At 34.9% G+C, this 25,960-nt stretch overlaps 2 protein-coding genes across 8 annotated transcripts in view; one reads left to right on the top strand and one right to left on the bottom strand.

The window, feature by feature from the left end:
* Positions 1 to 7,338: 7,338 nt before the first annotated feature.
* LOC128187152 (N-acetylglucosamine-1-phosphodiester alpha-N-acetylglucosaminidase-like) lies at positions 7,339 to 19,452 on the bottom strand. Its single transcript, XM_052857386.1, has 11 exons — positions 19,256 to 19,452; positions 18,081 to 18,622; positions 17,618 to 17,711; positions 16,889 to 17,022; positions 16,391 to 16,499; positions 14,284 to 14,412; positions 13,265 to 13,467; positions 10,427 to 10,603; positions 9,993 to 10,115; positions 9,766 to 9,835; positions 7,339 to 9,072 (listed from the first exon to the last, which is right to left on the bottom strand). The coding sequence occupies exons 1-11, from the start codon at positions 19,318 to 19,320 to the stop codon at positions 8,823 to 8,825; spliced, it is 1,896 nt and encodes a 631-aa protein (XP_052713346.1). The 5' UTR covers positions 19,321 to 19,452; the 3' UTR covers positions 7,339 to 8,822.
* Positions 19,453 to 19,557: 105 nt separating this feature from the next.
* Positions 19,558 to 25,960, top strand: part of LOC128187150 (engulfment and cell motility protein 2-like) — a 31,358-nt gene continuing 24,955 nt past the window's right edge. For 6 of the 7 annotated variants that reach the window (XM_052857383.1, XM_052857384.1, XM_052857381.1 and 3 more), the window contains exons 1-7: positions 19,558 to 19,693; positions 20,105 to 20,145; positions 20,483 to 20,561; positions 20,701 to 20,751; positions 20,978 to 21,147; positions 22,419 to 22,518; positions 22,795 to 22,880. In XM_052857383.1, the coding sequence (XP_052713343.1) occupies positions 19,571 to 19,693; positions 20,105 to 20,145; positions 20,483 to 20,561; positions 20,701 to 20,751; positions 20,978 to 21,147; positions 22,419 to 22,518; positions 22,795 to 22,880 (650 nt within the window). In that variant the 5' untranslated portion in view covers positions 19,558 to 19,570. Of the gene's footprint in view, positions 19,694 to 20,104; positions 20,146 to 20,482; positions 20,562 to 20,700; positions 20,752 to 20,977; positions 21,148 to 22,136; positions 22,236 to 22,418; positions 22,519 to 22,794; positions 22,881 to 25,960 lie in introns of those variants that run through there. The other variant, XM_052857385.1, reaches the window with a different exon arrangement.

The following is a 25,960-nucleotide window of genomic DNA, read 5'->3' as shown; positions in this document are numbered from 1 at the left end:
GTTTTTAGTTTAGTGGTAGTTTTAGAGATGTTTTTCTTCTTTCATATGTAGTTTTTACTTTGTTGTCCTGAAGAAGGGACGGGTCGTCCCAAAAATTTGACAATATTTTACCTTATTGTTCGTGTCATATATATATATATATATATATATATATATATATATATATATATATATATATATATATATATATATATATATATATATATATATATATATATAGGTGAAAATTCCTCGGTTTATGTTTTTAAGTTTTTGTGACATATTCGTATTTAAATGCTTAGTTCAGTTAAGTGACTTGGTTTTAACATATTTAAATGATAAGTATTATCTGTTCTTATTAATTGCGATTTTTTTCTCTACCATCACCAACTTAGTGTATCAAATTACATTGAATTTTTAAAAAAATTGTGGCGAAAATATAACACTCAGTAATTAAATAAATCGTTAAGATTCATAGGGAATTTATCCAGCAAAATAATAAAAAAAAACCCAAAGGCATTTTACATTTTACGACTTCCCCGATGCAGCGCAACATTTACTTCCTGCCACCTCATTCGATGATTAACTCTTAATATCTGATTTTAAGAAAAAAGTTGGAAAACAATAATTACACTTTTCCTATTAAAGCATTACAAGCACTGTGAAAATAAGCATTAATCATAAAGTTTAAGCAATCATTAGATGCATATCACGGTATAATAATGTCCTCGGAAAATGTTGGTTAACAAATGAATATCACTGTGCACGTATCCGTATGGGGAACCTTAGCATACAGACATCATACTCCCGTTCAGACTGCAATGAAGTGAAATACCAGGGACTGGCTTTAGTACAACAAAGTGAGGCTTTAGTACAACGAAGTGAGACTTTAGTACAACGAAGTGAGGCTTTAGTACAACAAAGTGAGGCTTTAGTACAACGAAGTGAGGCTTTAGTACAACGAAGTTTAGTACAACGAAGTGAGACTTTAGTACAACGAAGTGAGACTTTAGTACAACGAAGTGTGGATTTAGTACAACGAAGTGAGGCTTTAGAACAACGAAGTGTGGATTTAGTACAATGAAGTGAGGCTTTAGTACATCGAAGTGAGGCCTTAGTACGACAAAGTGAGGCTTTAGTACAACGAAGTGAGGCTTTAGTACAAGGAAGTGTGGATTTAGTACAACGAAGTGAGACTTTAGTACAACAAAGTGAGGCTTTAATAAAAGTACAACGAAGTGAGGTTTTGTTGACATCCAAAGTGGTCAGACAGCGCGCGGGTACTTGAAAGTGTCGACGGTCTGAACGTCAATTGAATGCGATTATACCTGTCCATTTGGTCATTCGTCAATTCTGTTCATTTATTGACAATTGCCAAGTCGGCATAAAGTAATGAATATGAGTTACGTAAAACAAAACATCAAACATAAGTATGCAAAAGCTAAACGTTAACTAATATAGCAATCATCAGATAACTGATCTTCAAAGAAAAGGGAAACAACTGTCATCTTATATTGCATCATACGTACATTATCAATTCGGGATACATGTATGGATAATATACTTCGTAACTATGTAGATACAGTAATTTACTGTGGAATATAACGTCTTTATTAGGTGTGAATTATATCTACTATATTTGTTAACGAAGTGTTTCGATGGTTTTTAGTGATCGACATTTTTAATCACACATGCAGCAGAACTGGTCAGAAATATCTGTTTGTTTTTTTCTTTTTTTTCACAAGCTAAACAGTTTCACTGACTTATACATGTAGCTCATGAAAAAAAAATTATTGTTAAGTTTATGACTACATCTTTTTATGGAAACCGTGCGTTGCAAACAGAAATAACCATACGTCGTAGGTCCTTCCACTTGTTCTCACAACACACGTCAGAGAAGTAGCATCAGACGGGGAGATCGGCTGGTCCCCCTGCATTTTGGTCACAGCGATGATTTTTTCTTAAATTTACATATAAAAAATAGAATTACGAAGGACTTGGCCCCCACTTTTTGGGACCATTGAGGAGCTGACACCCACACTTTTTGGGAGTACATGTATAATTATATACAGTAAATTAACAAAATGACATTAAAATAAAATTCATAGGAAGTATACGAGGGTCAATAAAAATACGAAGACAATGTGGCTGTCTATTATATATTTTCATGAAAGTCATAATTAACATATTGACACGCACACAGTTTATAGAAATATTCTATCTTTACATCACGCTTTGTCTCGTGTGCCTTTTAAATGGCACTGTACCCTTGACGTCTTACATGTATTAGCATATTTGTTCGAGAATCATACTTTAGTTCTTCAAAGTTTTCACTTTCTTACCGTGTGTCTCTGAGTTTACAGCAAGGAAAACCCTATACGTTATAGGAGTTTGTTTCTAATTTGACCATATATTTACAGATATTCTTCTCTCTTTCGGGCTGCTTGAGGTTTAAATTACATTTGTACAACTACCATCACCTCCACAAAATGTATTGCAGTGAAATACAAATGTGCAAATTATTTGTTTACATATTTTTTACACTATTGAGCGTTTTCACACTTTATATAGCCCCCCCCCCCCCCCACCCCGAGTTAGATCCATACTGCTTATACTTCTCGTTGCGCCGTGACGTTGGCGACGTTAACGCTTTTAATCAAAGAGGACTATCTGTCTTTAGTTAATCATACCTAGTAAACAAAACAAAATATCCCGTCATTAGTTGGTACATAGAATATCCTAACAATACTTAATTTGAGGTTTCAATATTATTGCTTTTATGACCAATTTATAGAGATAGTACTCTAAACATTATACAATATAATTGTTTACAAAACACCGATTTTGACAATGCGTCGTGACCTCATTTTTAGCTCACCTGAGCTAAAAATTTTCTTCTCAGAAACTAATCAGCCAGGAAAGCTGAAACTTGTGTGGAAGCATCCTCAGGTAGTGTAGATTCAAAGTTGTGAAAATCATGATCCCTGGGGGTAGGGAGGGGCCACAATGGGGGGTCGAAGTTTTACATAGGAATATATAGAGTAAATCTTTAAAAATCTTCTTCTCAGAAACTAATCAGCCAGGAAAGCTGACACTTGTATGGAAGCATCCTCAGGTAGTGTAGATTCAAAGTTGTGAAAATCATGACCCCTGGGTATAGGGTGGGGCCACAATGGGGGGGGGGGGGTCGAAGTTTTACATAGGAAAATATAGAGTAAATCTTTAAAAATCTTCTTCTCAGAAACTAATCAGCCAGGAAAGCTGAAACTTGTGTGGAAGCATCCTCAGGTAGTGTAAATTCAATGTTGTGAAAATCATTATCCCTGGGGTAGGGTGAGGCCACATTGGGGGGTGGGTGTTAAAATTTTACATAGGGATATATAGAGTAAATCTTTAAAAATCTTCTTCTCAGAAACTAATCAGCCAGGAATGCTGAAACTTGCGTGGAAGCATCCTCAGGCAGTGTAGATTCAAAGTTGTGAAAATCATGACCCCTGGGTATAGGGTGGGGCACAATGGGGGGTCGAAGTTTTACATAGGAATATATAGAGTAAATCTTTAAAAATCTTCTTCTCAGAAACTAATCAGCCAGGAAAGCTGATAGTATCCTCAGGTAGTGTAGATTCAAAGTTGTGAAAATCATGATCCCTGGGGGTAGGGTGAGGCCACATTGGGGGGGGGGGTGTTGAAGTTTTACATAGGAATATATAGAGTAAATCTTTAAAAATCTTCTTCTCAGAAACTAATCAGCAAGATGATTCTTTTATAATTGTTAAGACTTTGGCTCCAGGACAATTCTTCGGCCTCACAAAAAGGTTCAGAGTTTGATGTAGCTAAATATCCCATATATAAACAATTGTAAAGGATCTTTTTGAGAACTGCATTCCCAACATGTGATATGACTATAAAATTGAAGCAGGCAGCTATTTTTTCATTAGAATCTTTTTGTATAACTGTATTGAGTTATTGCCCTTGATTTATTGATTCTTGATTATTTTAATTAATGCATCCACTGTTAACCAATTATTGTGACGATTATTTTTATACAATAATAAATATTCAATGTATATAAGTTGTTCTGCATAAGTAGTTTTTGGTTAGGCCGGATAAGTTTGTTTATTTTTGATTTCCAATTTTTAGATACTATGAATTATTTTAGGCCGGCACATATATAGGGACAGTGTCTATTGCATTACGACGAGCGACTGTTTTTGGGGTTAAATTTGAACAGGTACGGATAGATTGAGTGTGTGGACATTCCTGCTCTATATAATCTCCGTGTTTTCTAACCTACGATACAGAGTGTGTGGTCATCCCTGCCCTGTATCGCATTAATACAAGTGTGCGGGCATACCTGCTTGTATTGGTGGTGGTTGCGGTGGATCACTAGTGTGTGGTCATCCCTGCTGGTGTTCTGCCCTTTCTAGCGCAAGTGTGCGGCACTCCCTGCTTGCGTTAGACTGAGCTGTTGGCGCAAGTGTGCGGTCATCCCTGCTTGCGTTAACGTTGGTACCTGTTGAGTTGCGTAGGTGTGCGGTCATCCCTGCTTGCGTATCGTTGAGTCCCTATATATGTGCAGGAGCGGTGATTAAAGTCTGCTCTTGTAAGTATTGGCAGCAATCGGCTATCCGAGTTCCTAGGGGGAAAAATGGATTTTATTTATACAGGATCTACATGTATTATTGTACATTGTCCAGATTGTTTGTATTATGACTCCATTAAGCTGACTTTATCATACCTAATGTTCCTCAGGTGAGCGATGTGGCCCATGGGCCTCTTGTTGCAGGATTAGATTCTAAATAACTTTTAGAAACAAAGGAATATAACTTTTTTGGGTTAGCCCTTTTTTGTTTCAAATTGTTGGAAACTGTTTCTAGATTATGTCTACCAAAGAAGATGGGGGAACAAGATATCGCAAATGCTCATTTGGTTTAGTCTTAAAATACAATTTCAAATTTAATTTTTTATAACTAAATATACTTGATAATGTTAAACAAGTAAACAAAAGCACCATTTCTAACTATAATATTCAGTTTTGATTATGTTAACAAACAATAAGAAAAAAAATTCAAAAGTTTTGGTGGTATCAAGCCCACAACCTAAATGCCCTAGCTCTATAATGTTACCTAATGTCTGGTGTTCTAACCACTGAGCCATATCAGTCACAACAAACTTCATTGTTAAATGCTATATGTGACATTAAACACGAATTTATGGACTTGTAGCATTTTTCTAAAACGTTCAAGCGCTGGGATACAAAATGAAATTTAAAGTATAGTGGGTCATCTCACCACGTTTTTGTTGATTGAAATTGGTTTGATTTCCTTTAAACCTTAATATATAGACTATGACAAAAATTAATATGGAGCCAAGGCCCACTCTATAAAAGAAAAGGCATTATTACGCTTACACAGGTATAAACATCGCCTTATCAGCTAAACTAGTCGGCAATTTATCAATATCAATAAAATCGTTAAAAATATAGACTAAACATTTTTGAAATAAATACTGAGCTTAAAAGTCTGTTTTGTAAATAAGATTTAAAAAAATATCATCAATTTGGTAATTTAAAATTTCATATATTCCTGTATCTCTATCATTGTGTATAAGAAAAGTTTTTTTATAACTTTTTCAAACTCTGGTTACTATTTTCCAGGTACGTCTTCTCTTGGAGAAAATGTAACAGAAAACGTACCCTAAGTCTTGGGTACGTGTTTACTCCTGGGTACGTTTTCCAGCATTCGTAGCTCCCCCCTACAGATTAGGAATTTTAAATATTCAATTTTGCTTTTAGAGATTTTGAATAAGTCTGCCCCCCCCCCCCCCCCCTTCACCCAACAACGATGATCTGTCCCAATTCATGCATGTTAAAACTTTCAGCTCATGGTCTGCAATACATGTACATGTATAGCATTAAAAGTCCAAGGTCCACAAACTCAAAAAGTATGCAATACCAAACTTCATATATAAGTGTTAATTCAACATGTTATCAATAAACAACAAAAAGAAATAATTAAAAAAAAGTTTTATGGAAGAAGATATGATCAATTGTAATGTAAAATGCATGAAATATTATGATAAAACCACTTCGTAATGTTTTATTGCATAGTAACAAAGCCACAAGAAATGTGGCAAGCCCCAATATCATAATAAAATATTGAAATACACATGGCCAATAAAGTTTAAAGTTATAACATTTCCCTGAATACACATGTATCTAATATCATGTAGATCCATTGTGTGTGTATGTGGGGGGGGGGGGGGGGGGGAGTGGTTGTATGCCTCAAATTAAAATTATCCTTACTTTAAAATTCAACACAATCAAATAACTGTACACATTTTAACCTTTGACCTCTTCCAATGATGATGCCATTATAGGAAACAGTTCTGTGAACTGTACAATCTGAGATACGAGAGATGAAAACTTGAGATCTTTTATAAATAAAGCTAGTACATGATTCCATCCATTGGTATCTAGATTAAATAAAACAAACAAATCATCAACATATCCATTATTTGAGTTATGGGGGGGGGGGGGGGGCATAGGGACCATCCTGTTCCCCCTTTAGAAAGAAATACTAAAAAAATAGAATTCAATTGTAAATTAAAAATGCACACTTCAAGGAGCCTCTCTGTACCAGTACGACAATTTGGAATGAAAAGATTCTATTTCCCTTCCTATTTAAAAAAAAACAAAACAACAAAACAAACAATATCAACAAAACAAAAAATCAAAAACATGAACCAAATGTGATTGCAGTAAAACTTAGGTTCATTACTTGATCATTAAACAGGTAACTAACACACTGATTTGTAGTAAAAGATAAACTGCCCTCAGGCTAAAATCTAGATTATGGTTTCATACCATACTTGGTCTATGATTTTACATTCCATAGACCACAAATCAATTCATCACTAGTAAAATCAAATTCAAATCAAATCAGATAATATTCAGGTATACTAGTATTAGTTTTGTTTTCTACAAAATCTCATTAAATACAAACACAACAAACAATATTTGTTCTCCAGTAATAATTCTCAAATAAACAAACCTATTTGATCATGTGGATCTTTAACCTGTATGGTTTACAACGGAGGAAAAATAACCAGTATAGTCTATAATACAGGCCTAGGCACCTGACATACGTTGTATATTTGTCTCATAATAATATATAGAGATACCCTCTACCTAGTGTATTATTATTAGGTAGAGGGTATATATTAAAAAAATATATAACATCAGGTGCTTGTGGCCTCAGTTAATAAAATTAAACACTAATGTATAAACAGAAAGCCATTACAGTAAAACACGCTTATAACGAAGTGCCAGGGACATGCGATATTGTTTCGTTATAAGCGTGATTCGTTATGTCCGCCAAGTTTAAAACATGTAATAAAGTCACGGGGAATAGAAATTACTTCGCTGTAAGCGTCAATTCCTAATAAGGATGTTTGCTATAACTGTGTTTTACTGTATGCTGATGCTAGTGTTCGTGCAATTCTCTCTGTACCTAAAGGAGCAGACGATTTCATACAAGGCTTGCTGGACACAGTTAGCAATCTACCACTGTCTATTGTAGTTTGTTCATTTATTAATAACATTGGGAATATTTGGCAAATTCAGTCTTTATATACTATATAATGGTACATGTGTACTAAATAAAGCAACCTTCTGTTTTTTGAATTTCATTCAACTGTAATTTAGGAAAAAAGTGCAAAAATTTAAGGCTCACTACACCTTGAAATAGATTCTCAAAACATCAAAACTACAATATATCGGTACTTGATTATGATAGATGGATAATGCATAAAAAGTATATAAGTCAAACTGGTGCCAAAATATGCAATTTTCGATAAAAAAAATTATGATTTTCAAAAATAAAAAAAAAATATGATCTGCAGTTCACGGACCAAATACCTTAACCACTGAGCTATAATGATATTCAACCAAACGACTGATACAAACAATTCAACAAAAAGTTTAAATTGCCATTTGTGATGAAGAGTTTTAAGAAGTGTAAGTCTTAATGAAGTGAGTTAAGAGGCATCAAATTAGTAATCCCTGAGAGAGAATCTAACTGTATACAGTACAGGAAAACCTAAATAAGACTACATCGAAGTAATAAATTTACAAATTGGAAGACAGAAGTATATGGCGATCCGAGGCTGCTTCTACTGAACTGTTTATAAGCTGTGCATTGTAGACCTGTTCAGCAAGAGAGGAATTTTCAATAATACATCTCAAAACAGTTTTTTTCCTTTCTTGTTTCTAGTTCATTGGTATTGCTCCTTAACTTCCCTTCAGAAACACCTATAACCTTTAAGATGCAAGTATTAGTTCAAAATAGATGCAGTGCCAAACACTATTTTTTTAAAAATCAATTTTGTAAACGTTCCAATATAACTTTTCAATACAAATACTTGCCTGTATTTTACATATACCTTTAAATTAAAGAACATGTACGGTATTATACATATACAATGTAGAACATGAGTTTAAGTCACTGGTCCATATTAAAGGTAATCATTTAATCATCTAACTACATGTGATTCAGAGCTAAGAGTACCCCTGGCTCCAAATCACATGATTTTATCAGGGATACGGAAGCCCCCTATCTTTTTTCCATCACAGCACTTAGCAGAACTAAGAGTACCCCTGCCTCCAATTCACATGATTTTATCAAGGATGTGGAAGCCCCCCATCTCTTTTACATCACAGGAATTGTCAGAGGTATGAGTACCCCTGCTTTCAGAGCTATGACTGTCCCCTCTCTCCCTCCCACTGCTGGCTTCTGTCACAACTACAACGATGCCCTCTCCCTCTCTGTGGACCTCTATGAGGGCTAGGAGTACCCCTTTGGTTTCTTGATGAAGCTGGTTTGCTCCATGGGATAGTCGCTGAATGAGGAGAGATCCTCCTCGGTGTCGGACACCGGGAACTTGTACAGCTGTTTGGAGTTTGTGAGGACGGCCTTCTTACGCCGCTGACTCTTGTGCTTCTTCTTGGTGTACACTTTGTAGGCTAGGACAATGTTCATTAAAATACTTAGGCCTGCTAGGACACTGATAACGACCAAAGCCAGGAGACAGGACCTACAATACGATGATGGGAGTGTACATTTAGCCTACTGAGTGTTACAGTACAGATTACAAGGGGACTAGGTCTGAAATATTTAGGATAAAAATTTGCAAGATTTATCAAGAAAAACATGTTTTTTGTTTATTCTAATTCATGAAAAACAAAATGCATTTAATTTTCAATTTTTATGCTCTAGGGATCAAAAACATAACAAAAGAGAATTAAAAAGCCACTTTAATAGGAAACAATGTCCAATATGTTAAGAGTTTCCTTTATCTTCAGACAACAGAGTAAAAGCCTTCCCTTAGACAACGAAGTAAAAGCCTTCCCTCAGACAATTGAGTAAAAGGCTTCTCTCACAATATATAAATAGTGCCTGTTTGGTTGGGTAACAGTTGAAATTGATACCCCCAAGAAAACAATCGTCAACCGATGCGAAGCGGGTGTTGACAATGGTTTTCGAGAGGTATCACCCTCCCAACAGGCACTATTTATTTTATTATCTGAATGTTTTAGTTTTAAAGATAACTTTACTGCTGATGTAAATTCTACAGCTCATAATTTATGCGCATGTAACAATTTGTTGTGTTAACCGTTGCCAAGTGTGTTGCTAATGCGGAGGGTAATAGAACGGATAATATAAACTGCATCTAAACCAGTCAGATTTCAGTATTTAACATGAAAGTATAATAATATACAATATTTACCTGTAGACACTAGATTGGTCAGGGACTAGATGCTCTGCTTTGATTTTTTTCTGAGAATAACAGACACTTGCTGAAAATAAGAAAACATGATGATAGTAAAAAATGATCCCTCTTGAATCAACAGCGAGTTTTTATTTTTAGAGATTACTCATTTTTATCTCTACAGAGTCCCATCAGATACGTGTTGATACACTGTCCGATCAGACAAGCTCTGTTGTTGTCGTTACCTTGGAGAATGTCGCTGTGTAACTGGGAGAAGTTACAACTTCCTGTTACCGGGTGACACGGGCAACCGTCATCACAGAAACACTGCTCCTTACAGGAGTCGCCATAGTAACCATAGGGACATGCTGCAATATTCCTAATGTATTAGTTATCAACTTAAACAATTACATGTAAATATTCTATGTTTTGAAAGCATTATTTAATATACTGAAAAATATCATAATAACTGCAGCACAATATCCGGCGACTTCAATCCAACAGCAGGTTGATTCACATTGTACATAATTTACTGGTCCCCAAGTCACTTCTAAATATCATGATCAATCCATCTTTTAAAATATCTTATCAAGGAGAAGGGAAATAAACGCTTTATTTCCATACTTTACAAGACTGATACAGACATTCACATACAACAGCTGTATAAACATCCTCATACCGTTCTGACAGAGAGTCCCTGTTTGACCCGGGGGGCAGAGACAGGCCCCTCTAACTGGGTCACAGTCTGCACCACTCAGACAGGAGCAGGGGTGGCTACACCCTGCCCCATAGAACCCCCCAGGACAGCTGCTACTGCAGTCATCACCATGCCGACCAGCATTACAGGAGCAGCCCTCTGATGAAACATATTAAAGACCAATGGGTGAGAGGTAAAAATTAAAAGGTGAGATTGAAAATATAAATCAGCTTAAGGTAGTCCTATACTTGGCACTAAATGGGCTCAATCATTAAAAGCATAGCTTTAAATGATAAATATACATTCTAGCAATACATATACAAAAGAAAATATGCATGTTTACATGCTAGTTTGTTTGTTATCACCTCTCAGACGGGTGTACCCCCTTGCGAAAATTATTGACAATTATGAAATTTGGCAGACGTTCGTTTTTCCTAAAAATAATTACCAATTTTGGGAAAATTAGAACTGAACATACAAAATAGAGTATAAATATTTATTTAAGCCATATCTCATCAATAATTTTGCGCAAGTTTTTGTAAGTAAGTACGCTTTATGGACCTGATGTATCAAAAGGGAATACAAAAAATGCAATGCTAGTATCGCGTTTGGTAATTTTTTTACTATTTTATGGACTCAAACTTAAATTCATGGTGTTTATTCTATAGATTGACATCTTAGAAAAAAGATTTGGTAAAATAAATCATATGTTGACGGATTACTTCTCACGCTATAAGCTCTTAACCAAGTAGACCCTGACGAAAAATCCGTAAAAATCACATTTTGCTACAGTTTTCTGCCTAGATCTGTCAACAATGTTAGATATCATTGAAACATTAATTAATTGACAATTGATTAAATTAGAAATAGCTTCTGTCTCTAAATTTAAACCGGTTTTAGTAAAAGAAAAAGAAAAATTCGGGAGGGGGGGTCAAAACAAAGAAGATATAAGCATACCTGAGATCCTGCTTAATCAGAAACTTCGTTTTTCATTTTACTTTAACAGAATCGAGTTTCTCAACATTATTCATTTCTATCTCTCATAGAATACATATATTACCGTTCTAATTGCTTATTATTGCCATTGTTTACAACAGCGATGTAGAGCAAAATCAATACCGGGTATCTAAAACGCTTTGTAAAAGTTGAACCAATATTGTAAAATCCGTATTATGACGTAGTGCGATACTCGGACTACTTTAAATAGAGGTGTTTGATGGATTGTGACTGACATGTTTTTTTTCATAAACATGTACATAATTTAATGAAATTAAGTATACTGCATAGCACAGTATGATATTACATTGTTCAAATAAACGTAGCTCGCGGGTTTGCTGACATCACAATAGGAATTGACGTAAAGAGTTGACCGTCTTAGTAAACTCGTACATTTTTTTAAAATGACAAATGAGATATTTAGAAGCGTAAAAGGAAATATTTCAAAAAGCTTAAACGCATTTTATTACTGTTTTATTTTTACAAACATTTGTAATATCAAGTGCATGTCACATACATTGTCACATTTTGTTCTATAAAGTATGAGTGTGCGTTGGAACTCTTCCATTAAAAATCATGTTTTAAAATAGACAAGTAAATTAATTGAACTGTACGTTTTTTTAACAATAATTATTATTACTTCCGTAATTTTAACGTAATGATCGAATTTTTTACATTCTTTTGGCTTGAGATAATTATCTAATACAATTACAAACTTATAATGTCAGTAGTTGCCTGGCAATTTTTTTTTTGCATTGATTGACTCAGAGTTTCATAAAAGCAAATTAAATAGCAATTTTCTGTATCTTTACAGCCTTACATTAACTGCATTTGATAACATTCACAATAATGTCTAATTAGTATTCACATGTTCTAAAATGTGTTAATCAGCTAGTTTTGTCAATAAATGCATTTCAATGTTTGGGTTCTCAGACGTTAGGAAATGATGATGTCAGGCTTACATCGTAATAAAAATATATGATTTTGAGAAATATTTTAAATCTTTAAACTTAAGTCGTTTTGCCAAAAATTGGCCGAGAACACATACTGATTATTTTTTATGAATTGATTCATAATTATCTCCTCTGTTATTGTGTTGAGTATAATTAATTTCATCTGAATCGTTTAAAAGTTTGGAGTATAGTTTTGTAATGCGTTTCTCGACCAAGATGTGCATTTTACTATATATTTCATTGAAATGGCGTTGCTTGATTTTATCAATGACACTTTTTATTTAAAAAACGATAACATTATTACCACGCAGACGAATCTCAAATAAATATTAGAAATAAAACTCTGAAACCTATGGATCACATGGACAAATTTTCAAGGTAGGTTTTCTCGCAAGCAGGTAAACCCGCGAGCCACCTTAAATACATGTACCTGTATTAGAAATCTCCAAACAGATCCGTTCTCTAGAGATAAATCGTTAATGAAAATGAATTATAATACTGTATACAGGGTAATTTTCGCCCTGTGTAATTTTTGCCCTGTGTAATTTTCGGCCCGTGTAATTTTTGCCCCGTGTAAATTTTGCCTTTCTACACTTGCAAACAGTTTCCTCCCGTCTTGAATTCACCCAGAAACACTTTTCTTTTATGACAGATAATTTGAGACATTGGAACTTGCCTAGTTTTAAATTCCTCCGCTGACAACAAGGGCGAAATAGGTGAAAATAAAACAGGGGCAAATATTTCCCTGCATACAGTATATTTTGCAATAATTTTATTGTTATGTTTCATTATTAGATATGTGCTAGAGACCATCAATATCACAGCGTAGAAAACTACAATTTCTCTATACATTGTAAACACACAACTTTACCTGGAGTACATGTTCCCTGACCGCTACAGTTATTGCTACAGATCAGCTGATCACATCGACTTCCTGTCCAGTGTCCTTGACATTGACACTGACCAAGGACACACTGACCGTGACCTGAACAGTTGACCTCTGGACATCGCGGTAGATGAGCACAGAGGATGGTGGACACATTTCTAGCACAGTTAAATCTTTTGTCATCCACACTGAAATAATGAAAAATTTATATTTGGGTAAAGAATGCTTTCAAATCTTTCATTTTTAATAAAAAGAAATATTTTCTCCAAATATTTTGAAAAAGTCAATGCAAATACATGTACACGTACCTTATGCACATTAAATCCATTTTGGTAATCTTTTAGGGTCTGCATATTATTCAATGTTTTAAACTAATTAAGTGATTTTACATTTTCATTTTGTTTAGTTTAAAAAGGTCTTGAATTCCAATAAAGGATTCAATACCAACATAGCAAATTTAAAACATGTCAACAGCGTTAAACCAGGTACTGTCATAATTTTTTATATTTTTTACTGCATGTATGTATAGCTTTCTCAATAAGTGTTTGGAAAGATGAGTTAGACAGGAACCTAAAGGTTACAAGTGCATGACCCTTGACCCTTGACCTGATCGACACCAGATCCAACCTCGGTGACATTATCTAAATAAAAGGATAGTCCCTAACTTTGATTTGACTGAGCTGCTGACAAATGTGCCTTAATATATTGAGACCTGGTAATATGGTGAACCATCTGAAAGGTAGGTACCTCTGAATACAAGGACTTCAATAGCAACAAGATCTGCTCTTAGACTAACAATAATCTGGAACATGTTATATTTACCATATGTATTCAATGTGGTTAAGACATGGGATGCTTTGCTTTCATATTGGTTCAAGCAAGAGTAGACATTAATTCTTCACAGTATTTCCATGAATAAACATATTAATTTTTCATTATACTACTATATGATTGGGATTGGGCATAAGTTCTGTAACTTGGATTGTATAGTGATGGTCACGTACCACTGATCTGAGGGGTAGTTTACGAGGGTCCCATTCACTGTGTAGGTAGCTGACCCTCCTCCATCTAGATTAACAGCATTCACTATTCCATACTGTAGCATCACTTCAACAAACTCCTTCAGACTTAGTCTAAACAGATACAGATAAACCAGATAAATGAATTGAACAACTCAGCTTTATTGTTTGTAGACAAAGGCAGTAATAGATACAAACACAGACAGAACGAACTGAACAATTCAGCTTTATTGCATGTATTGACAAATGCAGAGAAGATCAGGTCCCCAGCATAATGCTTTCTGTGGAATCATTAGAATTCGTGGTGGCTCAATTTTCGTGGTATTCGTGAATATCCCTCCCCCCCCCCCCCCCCCCCCCCCCCCCCGAATTTGAATCCTCAACAAAACAATTTTAGAAAGAGTTATCTTTGTTACTAGAAAGTTACTGATGAATCCACGAAATTACCTCCCCATGAATGAGCAAAAACTTCACAATCCACGAAAATTGGCCCCCACGAATTTAAATGATTCCACAGTACTTAGATCTTGTTCCCAGCATCATGCTTATATCAGCTTAAAGCATCTTACTTACATTATACCTACAGTGTTATGCTTTAATTTAGTCTAAAGAAACATGCTTCTATCTTGTCTATCAACATCATGCTTATATTCCCAGCATGCTTTATCTTTACAGCATACAGCATAACATCGATACCCAGTATACAGTATTAGTCTAATAATGGTGTCTATAACTTGCTGATCTATCACTGTAGTGGTGCCTTACAGTTTGATAGCTTGCTGATCTATCACTGTATAGCGGGGCCTTACAGTTTGATAACTTGCTGATCTATCACTGTAGTGGTGCCTTACAGTTTGATAGCTTGCTGATCTATCACTGTATAGCGGGGCCTTACAGTTTGATAACTTGCTGATCTATCACTGTAGTGGTGCCTTACAGTTTGATAGCTTGCTGATCTATCACTGTATAGCGGGGCCTTACAGTTTGATAACTTGCTGATCTATCACTGTAGTGGTGCCTTACAGTTTGATAGCTTGCTGATCTATCACTGTATAGCGGGGCCTTACAGTTTGATAGCTTGCTGATCTATCACTGTAGCGGGGCCTTACAGTTTGCTGACATACTGACCTGCTATAACTTGCTGATCTATCACTGTATTGGGGCCTTACAGTTTGATAGCTTGCTGATCTATCACTGTAGCGGGGCCTTACAGTTTGATAACTTGCTGATCTATCACTGTAGCGGGGCCTTACAGTTTGATAACTTGCTGATCTATCACTGTAGTGGTGCCTTACAGTTTGATAGCTTGCTGATCTATCACTGTAGCGGGGCCTTACAGTTTGATAACTTGCTGATCTATCACTGTAGCGGGGCCTTACAGTTGGCTGACATACTGACCCGCTATAACTTGCTGATCTATCACTGTATTGGGGCCTTACAGTTTGATAACTTGCTGATCTATCACTGTAGTGGTGCCTTACAGTTTGATAGCTTGCTGATCTATCACTGTAGCGGGGCCTTACAGTTTGATAACTTGCTGATCTATCACTGTAGTGGTGCCTTACAGTTTGATAGCTTGCTGATCTATCACTGTAGCGGGGCCTTACAGTTTGATAACTTGCTGATCTATCACTGTAGTGGTGCCTTACAGTTTGATAACTTGCTGATCTATCACTGTATAGCGGGGCCTTACAGTTTGATAACTTGCTGATCTATCACTGTAGTGGTGCCTTACAGTTTGATAACTTGCTGATCTATCACTGTATAGCGGGGCCTTACAGTTTGATAACTTGCTGATCTATCACTGTAGTGGTGCCTTACAGTTTGATAACTTGCTGATCAATCACTGTAGCAGTGCCTTACAGCTTGATAACTTGCTGATCTATCACTGTAGCGGTGCCTTACAGTTTGATAACTTGCTGATCTATCACTGTATTGGGGCCTTACAGTTTGATAACTTGCTGATCTATCACTGTATTGGGGCCTTACAGTTTGATAACTTGCTGATCTATCACTGTAGCGGGGCCTTACAGTTTGATAACTTGCTGATCTATCACTGTAGCGGGGCCTTACAGTTGGCTGACATACTGACCCGTTTTCTCCTGTCTTGCCGTCGGCCTGCATGAAGATGACCCGCCCCTCTCTGTCATGTCCCACTACTGTCCGTGCAGACATAACGGAGGCAAAATACTCCAGGGTACCTGTCATAATAAAATCACAGCATTACCTCCAAAACTTTATTTTTGTTAAACCGAATTAACTTCATATACCAGTATGCTTCTATGAACAAAATTCATACATAAAGTTTGCATATAACTTCAACATTAATAGGGAGTTTAATCATGAAATACCAGGTAAATATTTTTCAAATCTCTGTAAAATATATAAAAGTTGGATTCTGAATTGGGTACAGCCTTTGTTCCTGTGTGCAAGTTCTATATTTAACCCTTTTTCTCTGTGTCTCAGCATTTTATATTTAGACTCTCTCACCTGTTTCTTCAGTGTCGGAGCATTCTATTTTAAATTAATTTAGACTCTCTCTCACCTGTTCCTCGATGTCGAAGCATTCTATATTTAGACCCTCTCTCACCTGTTTCCTCAGTGTCGGAGCATTCTATTTTTATACTCTCCTCCAGGTAGGATTTTCCGTCACGGATCAGCCACAGCACCCCACCCACCAGCTGCTGGAAGTCCTGAGTGACCAAATCAATCTCTGACAGATACCTAGTCAACAGAAGAAAAATTGTGAAAGAGATGACACATGCATGTTATTTACAGCATAATTTCATAAAGGTATTTACTACTTCTCTATATAAAATCCATGAAGGATTTTTTTTCATTTTTTAAGCTTCAAAAAATAAAATTGTTTAATTTGAGTCCTACTATGAATTTGCTAATTAAATTCAAATAAATATTCTGTTGACTAACTGCCATATCATTTGAATATGAAGAGGGTGTCTACCATAAAGATATCCAATGAACATCATAAACATTAATTACTCATTTCTGTAACAGGTGATGAAAAATAAGATCTGAAATGAAACTCGAACCCAGGTCTTTTGTGCCCCATGCTTACGCCCTGATCACTGAGCTATTGATACTCGGTTAATCCACTAATATTTATACACCTGTTACCTGGTGGTGTGTGTACCTGTATACATCTGACTTGGCAGAGCCAGCTGTTGTTTTATTTCATTTTGTCAATGATGAAGTCTATTTAACATACAACGACAGCCAAACTTATAACTTGAGAACCTTCATCTACATTTAACGAAAAAGTTCATCATTAACACAGTAATATGTAATATGGAGTTTTTACCCAATAAAGAGGTATCCATCTTTTGTAATTCCAAAGTGGGCATTCTGAATTCCTCCTGTGTCATGCACTATTCTTCCATTGCTGACAAGATTTCCTACAAAGAGAAAAACTCTTCATGATCAGAAGTATAAACTACTAATGTATAATTCACATTTAGTTCAATAAACGTAAAGCAATAATATCACAGATGAATCTGCCAATGTTTCACTATCAAAAAGAGGGACTTCAGCCATAATCATTCTGCCATATATTTCTGACAAGATTTCAGAAACAGAAAATGAATATTTACAAAGTTAGTACATCTGTGAAGTTCACTAGAATTAATAGATTCACACTCTTATTCAATTGTAAGCTGAATTTTATATTACAAAATTGCCAAATTGTAACATTTGCTATAATCATAGTACAAGGGATTTTGAATGCATCAAGTATTCTCCACTTTGAATGGATTTCTAAAGCCTACCTTTACAAGCTCCACTGGTTGTGTTAAAGAAGCCAGCATTAATGGCCACAATACACTGCTCTTGTTTAGCAGATTCCAGCACCGTGGCTCTCAAATCCTTCTCACACCCGTTATCTGTCTCTGGTTCAAGAACTGACACTGTTAAGAAGGGGTTATTTATCACAGAAAGATGCATCAGTACATCTCGGCGTAAATAATAGTTTTCTTGCATGACGTGGATCATGTGCCTCGTGTCGGCTATGGGAAGACTTATGTTTCCATGGAATCCATGAGATAAAAGCTTGGAATGAGTTACATTTCCGTATCTAACATCCTGGCACTCTCGCACCTGACGATGTGTTCGATGTTTGGGACCATGATGATCTTTGTATGGCTGTAATATGTCTAATTTTATACCTTGGTCCTCCTCTAGAGAACCAATGTCTTTTACATTTTCATGTGTCACAGCAGATGCTAACTCATTGTCAAATAATTTTGTTCCTCCCATGGAGCTGGCCTCCGAGTACTGGTCTCTCTGCTGTAGAGTGCATATTGCAAAAATGCTGGAATGAAATAACATAAGAACATATGTTTCAACCCATGAATAACACATCGTCATTAGATAGAAAAAAATAAAAGCATCATACTACTTATTCTCATCTGCACAGTCTGTCACACACAAATATCAAAGAAATTAAATCGTGGCTTTTTACAACTCAAGTCAAATAAATCTAATCATTTAGCAGTTGTTTAGCAAAATTTTAAAATCAGGATATGGTATTATATATATATATGGAATAGCCAGTTAACCATAAAACTGTCATCAACAAAGTCAATTTTTTTTAACTATCATCACTTCTTGAAACAGGAAATGAGGAAAGTAAAATGATGACTTTTTCAAACTGAAAATGAAACTTTTGCTAATATAGATCACTTACAGACTTACACTAGAGACATAAATAAATAAACCATGTTATTTATGTCTCTGCTTACACGTCATAATGTTAAAATGACATCTTTACTTTAGTTTACAACAGTAAGCCATAAATCTAATATTTCCCCTTACAATTAAAGTGCCGATAAAATAAAATGTGTTAGTTCAATGTTACAATACAGTAAACAACTGGTTAATGAAACTAAATTAGTCAAAGATGTGTATTCTAAATTCAAATACTAGTTTTCTGCGCTGCAATTACCTGATGTTTAAGAAAAAGTTACAAATGAGGATATATCGCAATTTCCGCGAGCTGTCTCCATTCATATCGTGTCACGTAATCCACTATTCTATCGGCTTCTGCTACTGTCACGAGAAAATTTCTACACGCAACAACTCTCCAACAAAAGGAGGTAAAAATTGACTCAAATAGCATCGGGTTCGAAGTACACTCAAGTGATGACTTCGAAACAGGGAAGTGAAAGGAGGAAGATGAATTTTGTTTAGAATTTGATAAAGATTTTGCATAGTCTTCCATGCTAACCAGTTTACTGTACACCCACTAAATCGTGCCAAAATGTCGGAGACGAAAGTTCCCGGGCTAAATGTCCGCATAACATCTAAAAGCCAGCTGGACAACATCAAGAAGGTTGCGATAACTAAACCCGGACAGCAAGCCTTGTTCTTAGAACTTGACCAGGTAGTGCCCATAACTGATACAGTTTTGTTACATTGATTAAATTCTACTTTATACACAAGCCTGCAACCCTCCACACTCATGTTATTACAAAGTTATCCCTTGTACTGAGCTATCATCTGTAACTAAGAATCATCAGCTCTTAGAAAAAAGTTTTGTGTCTCAATTAATGGAGTACAGCACAGACAAATCTCAACGCTTGAATTCTGTATTAAAGGCAGACATTTTTTCTGCTGGGATAGCAAACCCATCACCTTGCCGACATGTGTCCCAATATGCATGGAAAACTTCATCATTTTAAAATTCAATGAATGATAAAATATTCTTTTTATCGAAATTCATAAAGATAATACCTAAAATAAAACACAGTAGATAGTTAACTGTTTGACATTATAAAGCTTCTTGTTTTCATAGAATCGTCCTTTGGCTGGTATCATTCAGGACATCTGTGAAAAGTAAGTGCATTTGTAAAAACTGTTAAGATTTGTAAATATGAGTAAGTAGGTATTAAAGACGTATACTGAAAAAGACATCTTTCATTTCATTAATAGAAAGTTTAAATTTTTGAATGCAAATATTTCTTAATTAATAGTAATGTAAAATAAACTTTACAAAAGTTCTGTGCTTCTTTTTCTAGAATTAATCTCTTTGCTTTGTACATAAAAAATGTACTATATTTCGTTTGTGAATTAAAAAAAAAGTTATATTCTGTAGAAAAAAAAACAAACTTTGTTATGGTCTTTTGTGGGGTTGCAATGAATTGTCAAGTCAATATCAGCACCTCTCTTCTAGATGGGGAATCATGCAGCCAGAAGAATATGCTATACAGTTCTCAGACAGCAATAAACAGCAGATATACATAACAGAGAGGGTATGACACACATCTCTTTTGAAATAATTAGTACTAAAAGATCTATGTTATCATAAAGTGTTAAGAATTGCTGAAACAGAATCAGGTTAATATTAATCTAATGTAATCTGCGATTTTGATGTGAATATTTTTCTTGTAGAGTCGACTAGATATCAGTAATGGGGATGTATTAGTCCTATCCCCCTCTCCTGTAAGTACTTATGTTACATCTCTATAGCTCTTCTGTAAACAGTTTTCTACTACCTCTAGAATTTGTATCAGTTAATCTGTAGTAAAATTGATTACTGTTACTGAACATGCAGAATGATACAGATTGCAGAGTTTAAGTATATAGTTGAAGGATTAATGAATTGTGGAGTAATTTCTGACCAGCATTTCTTGACAATGTGAGTTTATCTGACGTGGTCTGTGTTAAGGCTAAAACCGCCAAAGAAGTGTACACAACCTTAAAGGAGGGCAAGCCAGAGGAGAAGATGGGAGCGATGGAGAAGCTGAGCAGACTGTCAGCAGACATTACCTTCGCCATGGAGTTCATCACCAACGAAGGCCTCGACCTCATCAAGCAGTTTGTCCGGGATTCCAAGTTGTAAGTTCACTTGGGGTAATGGCTTGATTTGATTAATGTGGCTTATAAATACTTTTTACCCCTAAAACATTGATAATGTTCTAACAGGACTTAGTGTCCCTAAATTTTACTCATGAAACAATGTAATAATGTGACAGGTAAGGATCCTAATACATATATGTGTGTATCTTTCAAGAGATATAACATATTAGTATAAGTTGTCGCCTACAATAAAGCGCTTTCACAAGCATCAGACATTTTCAACATCATGCATTAATTAGTTAAAATTTAAGTAAAGAAATGCAAATTATACAATTACCAGGTTAAAAAAGTTTCATTATCTTACATGACATCATTGAAATCTTCAGGTTTTATTACGGATATATAGGAAGATAGTAAGTATGCAGCAAAAAGTTGGATATTTGACTATTTGAACCACTTTAAACCAAAGAAATCTGGTTAAAATTATGTTTTACAGGCATTGTAGTACACGTTTACATTGAATTAATTTTGGTTTAATGTGGTCTATGTACTGAAAATAAGACAAAAATTTCAATAAGTGACTTTTTTAATAAATTCATGTATATAGCCACATATATTGAAAAGACAGTCAATGAATTTGTTATATGTGTGGCCTAACGGTAACACGTAGGTCTTTTCAATTTTGCAGTCGCTGGATCGATCCAACCAAGTAGTTAATGTTTTTTTCTTTTCTGACACATAAAGCATGATAAGAATTGAAAGTTTATACTTTGGTACATGTATTTACGATATTACATGTAAAATCGTATTTATATCACTCTGTATTTTTAAAATTCTCTTGTATAAGTTTGAGTACCGGAATGAGTACACTCAGTATCAACAGATCTTTTCAATAACACAACACTCTATTTACACATACATTCATTGTACAATGTATTTTGCTAGAAGTTATTATGGTTCAGAATATCAACTGACTTTATTCACAGAGTTATATATATTCATTTTTCGATGCAGGTTTCCTGAACTTATGGCAAATCAGTGGTCACAAACACCATTATAAAATCAGTACTTACGTTTTGAAAATCATGTTGCTACAAACATGGGTGTAAGCGAAATAATGGGAAAAGGCGCTTAACCTCATTTGATTCATAAGTATCAAAAACACAGTAGCTGGTAAAACGACTGACTAACACTTTAAAGATTAAGTTATTTATATGAAGTGAAGCCATAAGGAAAAAAAAAAGCTAAATCATACTTTTTACATGTATTTGTGTACTGTATCGTTGATGTTTGCCATTTTTGCGTTTCAGCCACGGAGAACCAATGGCGTATCTACTGAAGTCCTTCGTTAATCTGATGGAGCACGGTGTGGTATCATGGGATACAATAGAACCGGAATTCACAAAGAAGGTAGCTTTCTCTCCTTCATCATGGTTCTCTGTACTGCAAAAGTGGAAACAGACAAACAAGAGTTTGAGAAATCAAGAGTAAATTTGCCTAGTTATATGGGGAAAAAAATCGTGACCCTAGACTCACTTCGAGGGATCAAGAACTTCAAGCAATCGAAGTTTGAGCCTTCAAGAGTTACCTGTACATGTAAAATTTATTTTGAATTCAGATTCCAGCAATCAGTCTTTGCATTATCCTTACATAGTTAATAAGATCAATTTCAATTTTTTATTGTAGGTTACAGACTATGTTTCAAGTCCAAAACATGGAAACAAAATTATTCAGCCCTCATTAGAAATTCTAGAATCAGTCATCCTTAATAGGTGAGTGTTCGTTTTCTATTCCTGGACCAGTCATACTGTGGAATCATTAGAATTTGTTGTGGTTCAATTTTCGTGGTATTTGTGAGTAGCCCTCCCCCACAAATTTACATCCTCAATGATAACAAATTGAGAAAAATTCTTTCTCACTGAAACTATAAACCGACACATCCACAAAATTACATCCCCATAATTAAGTTAAAAAAAAAAACCACAATCCAAAAGATTGGCCCTAACAAAGGACTATATATGTGACATGGGCCTAATATGGCCCCCTAAAATGAACATCATCAATTTACTGTTATTCTTTGCTTCTTTAGTACAGATATACTTGTGAAATTTTTTCATAATTTTTATTTTGATCTAGATGCCTAAAATTTTGAAAATGATATAACAAAGTTAACCTTTTCCCACCATTTACGCATTTTTGGCATAAAACAGCTTTTTTTCCAAGCAGTTTTTCTTTCAGAAAACAACAAGCGATTGCTTGAATAAACCAAATATTTTGATGAAAGATGTTTCTATCCAAGACTTATAAGTAACAGAAAGTTTGTTTTTGTTCAAAGAGTTGCTCTAGATTTCCTATTCAAAAAATTATAAGAAAAATATATGATTTTCAATTACAAAAATAGGGTCACTTTTTACGTCATATACTGCCAGTGAGTGCAAATAAATCAATAAATATGTGAAAAACATATGATATATCAACTATTCTAAAAAATGATATAACAATTTAATGTATCTAAAATACTTTCAAAATTAGCAAATAATGGGGGCTAAATTTGACTCTTATCATATAAATTATAGTTCTTTATTAAATAATTCTACAGTACATACTAGATAATCTAGCAGTTCTCCAATCTATTGTATGTAATGTCAGGTTCCCAATCTATTGTATGCTGTGTCAGGTCCCCAATCTATTGTATGTTATGTCAGTTCTCCAATCTATTGTATGTTATGTCAGTTCTCCAATCTATTGTATGTTATGTCAGGTCCCCAATCTATTGTATGTTATGTCAGTTCTCCAATCTATTGTATGTTATGTCAGGTCCCCAATCTATTGTATGTTATGTCAGGTCCCCAATCTATTGTATGTTATGTCAGGTCCCCAATCTATTGTATGTTATGTCAGGTCCCCAATCTACTGTATGTTATGTCAGTTCTCTAATCTATTGTATGTTATGTCAGGTCCCCAATCTATTGTATGTTATGTCAGGTCCCCAATCTATTGTATGTTATGTCAGGTCCCCAATCTATTGTATGTTATGTCAGTTCTCCAATCTATTGTATGTTATGTCAGGTCCCCAATCTATTGTATGTTATGTCAGGTCCCCAATCTATTGTATGTAATGTCAGGTCCCCAATCTATTGTATGTTATGTCAGGTCCCCAATCTATTGTATGTTATGTCAGTTCTCCAATCTATTGTATGTTATGTCAGGTCCCCAATCTATTGTATGTTATGTCAGTTCTCCAATCTATTGTATGTTATGTCAGGTCCCCAATCTATTGTATGTTATGTCAGGTCCCCAATCTATTGTATGTTATGTCAGGTCCCCAATCTATTGTATGTTATGTCAGGTCCCCAATCTACTGTATGTTATGTCAGTTCTCTAATCTATTGTATGTTATGTCAGGTCCCCAATCTATTGTATGTTATGTCAGGTCCCCAATCTATTGTATGTTATGTCAGGTCCCCAATCTATTGTATGTTATGTCAGTTCTCCAATCTATTGTATGTTATGTCAGGTCCCCAATCTATTGTATGTTATGTCAGGTCCCCAATCTATTGTATGTCATGTCAGGTCCCCAATCTATTGTATGTTATGTCAGGTCCCCAATCTATTGTATGTAATGTCAGGTCCCCAATCTATTGTATGTTATGTCAGGTCCCCAAATCAAGTGTATGTTATGTCAGGTCCCCAATCCATTGTATGTTATGTCAGGTCCCCAATCTATTGTATGTTATGTCAGGTCCCCAATCTATTGTATGTTATGTCAGGTCCCCAATCTATTGTATGTTATGTCAGTTCTCCAGTCTATTGTATGTTATGTCAGGTCCCCAATCTATTGTATGTTATGTCAGGTCCCCAATCTATTGTATGTAATGTCAGGTCCCCAATCTATTGTATGTTATGTCAGGTCCCCAATCTATTGTATGTTATGTCAGGTCCCCAATCTATTGTATGTTATGTCAGGTCCCCAATCTATTGTATGTTATGTCAGGTCCCCAATCTATTGTATGTAATGTCAGGTCCCCAATCTATTGTATGTATTGTCAGGTCCTTAATTGTATAATGTTTCAGGTTCTAAATCTAAAAATCTAAATCTAATTTAAAACTGAATGTTTGGAAAGTCCCAAATCAAGTGGATGTTTTTTTTAGGTCTGTAACTTACTGCCCTTGTATATCATGCATATGTTACTAAATGTTGTGTAAGGCCCCGAAATAATATTTATGGATTTCTGTATTTTATTTTATTTTTTACATCTTTACAAGGGGATTATGGTCATTTTATAGTTAATAAAAATAAAGATAAAATAAAGATAAATTTGGTGAATTTATTTCCTTAATTGAGCTATTTATAGAGCAAATACTTGTACTTGTATAGCCTTTTTAAAAAGTGAGATCAATGCATACACTACTGGTACTTTCATTTCATAAATTTTTGTGGGGATCAGTTTTTGTGGATTAAGTGAAAAGGATTCAAGAGAACTTTAATTTTTGGCCAATGATCCAATCAATACAACTTGTTATTAGATTGCTCTTCTATGAACATTAAACATTATACTTCATGGATCAACTCAACAACAAAATCCATGCTATTCAATAAATATTGATGAAATCACAGTACATAACTAACATAAGTAATAAGGAATCATTCTTTGAGTATTATGAGGTGATAATTTTGGTTGGGGCGTGATCAAATCCAATAAAGCACGAAGGGCTTTATGATAGATTTGATCACGCCTCGACCAAAATTATCACCTCATAATATTCAAAGAATGATTCCTTATTACTTATATTTATATAATTTTAAGCCATCGTCCGATTAAATATTTAAATATAAATAAGCAAACCCCGC

Source organism: Crassostrea angulata, chromosome 6 (assembly GCF_025612915.1).
Source record: "Crassostrea angulata isolate pt1a10 chromosome 6, ASM2561291v2, whole genome shotgun sequence".
Taxonomy (NCBI): Eukaryota; Metazoa; Mollusca; class Bivalvia; order Ostreida; family Ostreidae; genus Magallana; species Magallana angulata.
The sequence above is the reverse complement of the archived record's forward strand: the minus strand, read 5'-3'. Positions and strand labels throughout refer to the sequence as shown.

Coding starts and splice junctions, on each gene's coding strand:
- LOC128187152 (XM_052857386.1), bottom strand. CDS start 19,320: ATGAATGGAGACAGCTCGCGGAAATTGCGATATATCCTCATTTGTAAC. Junction 14,413..16,390: donor GGCAAGACAGGAGAAAACGG/GTCAGTATGTCA, acceptor GTATCTGTTTAG/ACTAAGTCTGAAGGAGTTTG. Junction 9,073..9,765: donor GACCAATCTAGTGTCTACAG/GTAAATATTGTA, acceptor ATCGTATTGTAG/GTCCTGTCTCCTGGCTTTGG.